Source organism: Ptychodera flava, chromosome 21 (genome assembly GCF_041260155.1).
Source record: "Ptychodera flava strain L36383 chromosome 21, AS_Pfla_20210202, whole genome shotgun sequence".
Taxonomy (NCBI): domain Eukaryota; kingdom Metazoa; phylum Hemichordata; class Enteropneusta; family Ptychoderidae; genus Ptychodera; species Ptychodera flava.
In genome coordinates, this window is record NC_091948.1 from 5,534,130 (window position 1) to 5,542,115 (window position 7,986).

At 41.3% G+C, this 7,986-nt stretch overlaps 1 protein-coding gene across 1 annotated transcript; it reads right to left on the reverse strand.

The window, feature by feature from the left end:
* Positions 1–3,406: 3,406 nt before the first annotated feature.
* Positions 3,407–7,842, reverse strand: LOC139121197 (cAMP-regulated D2 protein-like). The gene is made up of 4 exons (XM_070685890.1): positions 7,244–7,842; positions 5,392–5,581; positions 5,129–5,259; positions 3,407–4,580 (listed from the first exon to the last, which is right to left on the reverse strand). The coding sequence occupies exons 1-4, from the start codon at positions 7,559–7,561 to the stop codon at positions 3,564–3,566; spliced, it is 1,656 nt and encodes a 551-aa protein (XP_070541991.1). The 5' UTR covers positions 7,562–7,842; the 3' UTR covers positions 3,407–3,563.
* Positions 7,843–7,986: the final 144 nt, after the last annotated feature.

The window sequence follows — 7,986 nt, forward strand, 5'->3', positions numbered from 1 at the left end:
TATAGGTTTGGTCATGTCAGTCCGTCTGTCCGTCCGTTCACGCAGATATCTCAGACATGCCCTGGTCAATTTCTTTCAAACTTTGCACAAGAATAGTACCCAACCCCATACAGATGCACGTCGATTTGTTTCACAATGCGATCGAATTTGGCCGTGTTAGAGGACTTTTTAGTTTACACCTCCATAGACTCCCATGTATAAGGCAGTTCTCCATAGACTTTCATGTATAAGGCCAAGAAAAATAAAAATTTAGTTTCTCATCGTATTCATATTGCCTAAAGGATGCAGTGACACAGTTTTTTGTCCCCACGGATAAAGTCCAGGGGGCTTATAGATTGGGTCATATCCGTCCGTGAGTCCATCAGTGAGTCCATCGGTTCACGCAGATATCTCAGACGTTTTGACAAAATATCATGTGATCTTGGTGACCTTTGACCTCAAATATACATTATTGTCCATAACTCAGTAACCACAAGTGCTAAACCTTCATATTTGGTATGATAGGACACCTTATGACACCATATGTTGTACCTCATTAGTTATGCGCATATCTTATTTTGAGCGAGCCAATAGAGCTAGAGGTCTGAATTTTGGTATATAGGAATAACTTAGCAATACAATTATTATGACAAAATGTGACGTGACCTCAATGACCTTTGACCTCAAATATATATATTTGTCCACAACTCAGTAACCACAAGTGCTACATCCTTCATATTTGGTATGATAAGACACCTTATGACACCACATATTGTACCTCATTAATTATGCGCATATCTAATTTTGAGCGAGCCAATAGAGCTAGAGGTCTGATTTTTGGTATATAGGAATAACTTAGCAATACAATTATTTTGACAAAATGTCACGTGACCTCAATGACCTTTGACCTCAAATATATATTTGTCCACAACTCAGTAACCACAAGTGCTACACCCTTCATATTTGGTATGATGGGACACCTTATGACACCACATATTGTACCTCATTAATTATGCGCATATCTAATTCTGAGCAAGCCAATAGAGCTGGATGTCCGATTTTTTGTATATAGGGATAACTATAGGGTAGAAATCTAAATATGCCCATCTAAATATTAGACATCTACCATCGAGAACAAAAGAAATTTGCTGTAATTTGAATATTTAAGGAGTTTAAGCAATTTCCACTATAAATAAAGAACCCCTGCCTCAAACTCCACAAAATTTGCTAGACATATTTTGCCGTTGTCGTGCCATTGCTTCGTTTAATAACCAGTTAATCAAATGCCTAATTGACAGGAGGAAATTCAAGACCATATTTGAATAGTAGTATATATTGTCCTCAAAATTACTCTATCACGGCCCAAGTACTCATTGCCTTCAGCAATACTGCCTTGTTATTATTATTATTATTACACTTTATTTAAAGAGGGTAATCTGATTACAGTAAAGTAATTGTAATTTCCATCAGAGCCCTCATGAAAAGAGAGGAAAACACACAAACAAATCATCGAATAAACAAAAACGTATGGAATAGACGAATAGAAGATGTCGAAGACAAAGGAAAAATAGGCTAGTCTAAGTCAGAGCCTTCATTACAATATTTCATGAAAAGATAACAATGCAGTTTTGATTTAAACGTCGACAAGGCTTCACAGTCACGGATAGTTGGGGGAATGGAATTCCAGATTTTAGTAGCTCGATATACAAATGATCTTTGACCCATGCTTGTCCTAAACATTGGTGGGTAAAGGTTACCATTACTAGAACTACGAGTATTTAAACGATCCATTTCTGAGGGAGGTTGGAATAAATCACTAATATAGCTTGGTGCGAGACCATTTAAAGCTTTGAAAGTCATAACAGCTGTAAAGTATTCAATACGTAAATCTATGGGCAACCAGTGCAAACTAACAAAAACTGTTCGAGAAGGAAAAGTCGTGTCAACTCCGAGAATTACCTTACCAGCCCTTTTCTGGAGTTTGTACAATCTTTGGAGATTGGTCTTAGACGTACTAGCCCAAACAATACAACAATAGTCAATTACAGACAAGAACAAAGCGTTATAAACTAGCAAAAGAACACTCCTTTGAGAATAGGGGCGTAGTCGTCTTATAACACCAATTCTTGCAGACAAAGTCTTGCACAAATTATCTATGTGGTCATCCCAGCATAAAATGTTGTCTAATTGAACACCAAGTAGTTTGTGAACAGCAACACTGTCAATGAGAGTATCATTGATCTGAATGTGAAATGAAATATCAAAGTCGGCTAAGTGATAAATTTTGGGGCGAGACGCAACAATCATATATTTTGTTTTAGTGGTGTTAATTGCCATGCTATTGTTATGAACCCAGTTTGAGATTGGCACGAGATCTCCATTCAGTCTCCCCTCGACTTGTTCAATGTCAATTCCAGAAACACACAAAGTTTGGTCATCGGCAAACATATCTAAGCTTCCCATGTTGAGGCAAAGGGGAAGATCATTAATGAAGATCAAAAACAGAAGTGGACCCAAAATGGACCCCTGAGGTACACCACACGTAATCGACAAAATATCGGAGTGTACACCTAAATAGCTAACAAATTGGCTTCTTCCTGTAAGGTATGATTGAAACCACTTTAGGGACAAATCAGAAAGCCTGTAAACAGAAAGTTTTCTCAGTAAAATGTTATGATCAACAAGATCAAAAGCTTAAAGGTAATCGCAGTCAGCAAACAACTGTTATTCAAATGTGGAGCTGGGAGTGGAACGTCATGCCATTCTCGCCCACGTCAGACCTTTCCCTTCAAACTGGGAACGCTTTTTGAGATATCTTTTAATGTTGAATAAAACTGCGAAGTTTGAGCCTCTCTAGACACATAAGTATCTCTCATGTCGATCATAATCTTAGAATATCCCAGCATCTGGTGAAGGAGACCGTATATCTCATGATATCATTCAAATACGGAGCAAGGTGTGGAACTTCGTGCCATTTTCGCCCACGTCCGATCTTTCTCTCAAACGAGGAACGCTTTATGAGACAGCTTAAAACTGAACCTCTCCAGACACATAAGTATCCCTCATGTCGATCATAATCTTATTATGCATTAATAAAATATCCTCGCATATGTTTGCGTTCGAAAGCTCGTGCAACATTACGACTACATTACATTGATTTCATTGTGCTACCACTCCCTCAATTCATGGTAAAGCATGTAAACATTTTTCAGGTCTGTATGCATTACATTCCTTCCTTTTCAAGAGGTTGTTGTCTTTTCCGATTGCCATTTTAACTGCAGCACAGTCTCATGACTGAAATATTTTGCTTCAACCCCCCCCTCTCTCTCTCTCTCTCTCTCTCTCTCTCTCTCTCTCTCTCTCTCTCTCTCTCTCTCTCATGAAAATATAAAATAATCACAGCAAACAGAAGACAGGCGAGGAAAAGTTCGTTGAATGAAAGAAAACTTTATTTCAATTGCATGGACAATGCAAGCATTCAAAGAAAATTAGATAGTTGCATTGGAAGAACAGGTAATATAACCTGAGATGTCTTGCATCGTTATTCCTGAATATGCAAGTTAATATTCAATCGAGCGATTAAGTTACGGGTAGGCATGGAGCGAGTCCCAAAAGTCGCAATCTTTCCCCATGTACTGACTTCCTATTTTGTTTTGTGGCGTTGAGAAGTTCATGTATCTAGCCGACGCTTCGTCGTAGGTTGGCCAATCAAGTAAACTCTTAATGCCTTTATTGGTCTCGTTCTGCTCCCACCCTTGACTATTTGGATTCCCTGTGTGTACAAAGTTGCCCCAGTATGTGACCATGCTGTCGGCAAGCACCTTTTCGGCATCGCTGTAGTGCAAACCAGCCAAGTTGACGGAGTGGAATACGAAGGGTAGCTCAGATCCGTGACAAGCATGGTGGTCACAAAAGGTGAAGTTAGGACCCCATCCATCAAAGGAAAGGGCATGGTCAAATACGTAGGTCCAGATGGGAACCTTTTGGGCAGCGACAGCTCTGTGTACAACGCGATTTGGACACACGAACAGGTAAGGGTGCCCCATTTCGGACAGTTCTTCGCGTTGGTCACCGCTTTTAGCAGGTGGGTACTTCAGCAGCACACGCAATGAATGTTGGAGCATGATTGCGACTGTGTACTCGTAGTACTGCAATTTATCCATTGGCTTGGGGATCGCGACGAACAAATTGGCGCGAGCTTCATCCGAAGTTGTCCCGACGAGTATTGGTTTCTTCTGGAAGGCGTTCTGTCTGAAGGCGTCTACGGACTGCTGGGCGATCTCGATTCCGTCGACGTAGGGACCCCAAGGCTCGAACAGCTCCAGCAAACGAAAGACGTTGACGATCTTGGTGCTGGAATTCTGCTGGGCGTCCACAACCTCCTCGGCGGGTTTTGCACGCATGCAGTCTACATCGCCTGCCTTGCAGCCCAGATCTTCAGCGAAATACTTGGCCTGGTTGATTGAGTCAGATTTGGTGCGAAATGGCAGGGTGAACGGGTTGCTCTCCATGATAGCCTGGTGGAAAAGATTGTCGCTCTTCGGTGACGTCAAATGTATGGCAACACTCTGTGCACCGGCGCTCTGCCCGGATATAGTTACCTGCATTCCAATATGAGGAAAAAGGTAACACGTACTAAGTGAAAGTGGATTAATGTGAACATTAAAAACAAGCAATTAAAAAACATTAATTAATTAACGTTCTTAGGCCTACAATCGTAATTGCGCGCATATTTATTCTCATTTTTCAAGTATACCCATGCACTGTGTGCAGTATTGGCACTTACAATTTCAGTTCAAAAGACGTTTGTGGGAAGAACGATGCATGCCTCTTTATGGAACACCTTCCAGTGTGCTGCACTAGTCATTTATGGCATGGTTCTCAGAACTTTCCCTCAATCCATTCCGAATTCCAAAAAAAATTGGTGTCAATCTTTTATCTGCTCTAATCCAAACGATCATATTGTATTTATATTGTATTCTTCGCAGTTACTCAGAGACACTTTCTCATAGGTCATAAACACAATGATTTAACGACCGATAAATGTGCCCAGGTGATAATGTAATACTGCTGATGCAGCCAATTGGATTACAGACATTAGCAGTACATGTTCTAGAGAACTTAAAGACGTAAACGTATTTGGACAAACCTTTCCAGGGTTTCCACCGAAGTTGGCAATATTATCCCTAATCCACTCCAAGGCAAATCGTTGATCAAGAATTCCATAGTTGCCATGTGCAGCGTCGGGACCATCGCCAGCAACAAGAAAACCAAGTGCACCTGAAAGCAAAAGTCGGAACTTGGTGTGAGAACACATGATGGCATCATAGGCAATGACAACATTTGACAAAATTAAAAGAACTCTACAGTCGTTTAAGAAAAGAAAATAACTCAGGAATATTCAATCTATACCTAGCCTATAGTTTACGAAGACAACAATTGTGTTGGTTTTGTTAGCTATGTATCGACCATCTTGCAGAAGACTGTAGCCACTGCCTTGACGGAAATTCCCTCCATGGAAAAACACCAGCACTGGGAACTTTGACGCCGGCGTTGAGGTCAAAGGTGAGAAAACGGTGAGGGACAGGCAGTCCTCGCTAGTCTGGGTATGAGAGAGAGAGAGAGAGAGAGAGAGAGAGAGAGAGAGAGAGAGAGAGAGAGAGAGAGAGATATTTTATCGATCATCTGAATGATGGATTGCAATGATTAAACGTTATATTTGCCTGAGGAGGTTCATTTTCCCAAGGTAGACCCTAAAGCTTTGTGATTGTGTGAGCGATGTTCAATAAAGGGAAAGCAACTCCAAACAGTGAAGTGCATGATCTAGCGTATTTTGTAAGTACATTTTATGTTTCTGACCACTGTTTTGTGTTAAGAACTGATAAACGACGAAAACATAGACATGGTACCAAATGCGAACAATTTCACTCTGTAATTTACACCGCGCCGGAATCTCTCACTTCTGAGGTGTGCTTGACCCACACTATAGGGAAAAAGAGCGTGACTAGAGCGAGAAACTAACGCCTTCTCGCAATCGGTGAGAATCTCTTCTTATTCTCACCGCTGTCGGTGAGAAAATTTTAATCTCTACTGGAAATTGGTGAGAAATGCACTCCTTGGCGAGAATCAAGTGTGAGAACAAATTCTCACCGGTGAGAATGGAAATTCACACTAAGTACAACGAGAATTGAAATTCACTGGCGAGAATCATCAAGACTTGCTGTTCATTGGCGAGAATCATAAAGACTCCGAACGGCGAGTCTTGATGATTCTCGCCAGTGAATTTCAATTCTCGCTGTACTTAGTGAGAATTTCCATTCTCACGGGTGAGAATTTGTTCTCACACTTGATTCTCGCCAAGGAGTGCATTTCTCACCAATCTCCAGTGGAGATTAAAATTTTCTCACCGACAGCGGTGAGAATAAGAACAGATTCTCACCGATTGCGAGAAGGCGGCAGTTTCTCGTTCTAGTCACGCGCTTTTTCCCTATAGTGCCAGTAACGTTTTTCAATGCGTTTCCTGGTCTAATAGGTCTCACCAGGATATAGGCTGCATAACGCAATCATATTCTTGTTCGCAAGTTCATATGGAGGGACTGTGATTACATTATTATTCTTCTTGGTTGCAGTTTGAAAAATGCTCCAATGGTGACGTAAAATTGAAAGAATCGGCCGAATATAAATAACTTTCAGCTGAACTTTCTGCAAGGCCTGTCGATAACTGTCGATGTAGCGAGAAGGATGGCTTCCTGGGATTTGGATAAGTATAAACCCAATGTGTGAGGACCAGCAACGATGTATCGGAAAGACTTGAATACTCATAGTACTAGTACTAATAGCTATCTATCTCTTCATAGTGGATAGTAGCGCGTGAAAGTGTAGTACAATAAAGCTTTACGCGAAATGTTTATTAAAGAAGAAGGGACCCTGGTATACCTTGACAGTAATGATTTTTGAAGTCACGAGGTAGTCACAGGTACAAGCGAGAGTATGTCCCTGGTCACACACAATGTCCAATGTCCAACACAGATGATTATAGTTTAATAACCTTTTGTGGTGTCGTCCGCCAGTTTAAATGCATGTTGAAGATAGCATACACTTTGCGCATTTCATTAGTGTGCGTTCTCTGTTACACTGATCACCAATACTTAAAAAATACGCATACGTATACAGAATTGTCAACCGTAACGACACATAGGTATAGCCCATACCTTTTACTTTTTTAAAAAATTACTTACGAAAATTGTAAAGCAAGGCGTTTTACCTTATTGGGACACGTATGTGGAGGTAAGAAACACGATTGAGGACAGGCAGCGGGGTCTTCTGTTGCGTTGAGGATGTTCGGAGACCAGCTAGTTCGTTGACGTGCCGGCTTCCAGCGGTACTTTCCAGTCGGAGGATCGGCGTACGGGATACCGAAGAAGGCGTTAGCGTTTTCCAAGTTTACACCCCGTACCTTGCCATACTCCGTGTTGACTATCGGGGCATCGCTGTTGACCAAGTCGATCGGTTTGTAATCAGTTAGTTGCGAAGTCCCGATGACACAGCTCAGAAAGACTAGCGCAACCAGACCTATCATCATGCTTGCTGGCTGAGTTATGCACGGAAAAGTTAGTGATATTTTCTTTGTGGTGTGGCAGACTGTGAGCTACTTCCGTGTACGAGCAGGCACAATCAGCACTACGGTACACTGAGTACTATCTTCAATGAGCTTTGCAAATGCACTTAATGGTCTGCTGCCAGTGCAAAGTGGGTAGACATTGGACTTTGGTATCTTGACCCATGGTGGGACCACAGTCCAGAGTGAAGGGACAGAGTTTGCGAATTTTGGTTTCAGTATTGTAAGTTTTTCTATGGGTTTTCCCATCGACACTTGGAAACATGGATACAAACAACATAACTTCCCGATTTGTTTCAATACTAAAGTATGGGCGAGAGTTCATTGAAAGAAAAAGCAGAAGACACACGGTCCAAATATAAAACATAGCGTTAATGACACTTGGCTCA

What these genes read in the sequence shown, in the direction of transcription:
- LOC139121197 (XM_070685890.1), bottom strand. Translation starts at nt 7,561, where the DNA reads ATGATGATAGGTCTGGTTGCGCTAGTCTTTCTGAGCTGTGTCATCGGG. An exon ending in CACATACGTGTCCCAATAAG is followed by an intron (nt 5,582 to 7,243) that starts GTAAAACGCCTT and finishes TCTCATACCCAG; the next exon opens with ACTAGCGAGGACTGCCTGTC. An exon ending in CTTCGTAAACTATAGGCTAG is followed by an intron (nt 5,260 to 5,391) that starts GTATAGATTGAA and finishes TTTTGCTTTCAG; the next exon opens with GTGCACTTGGTTTTCTTGTT.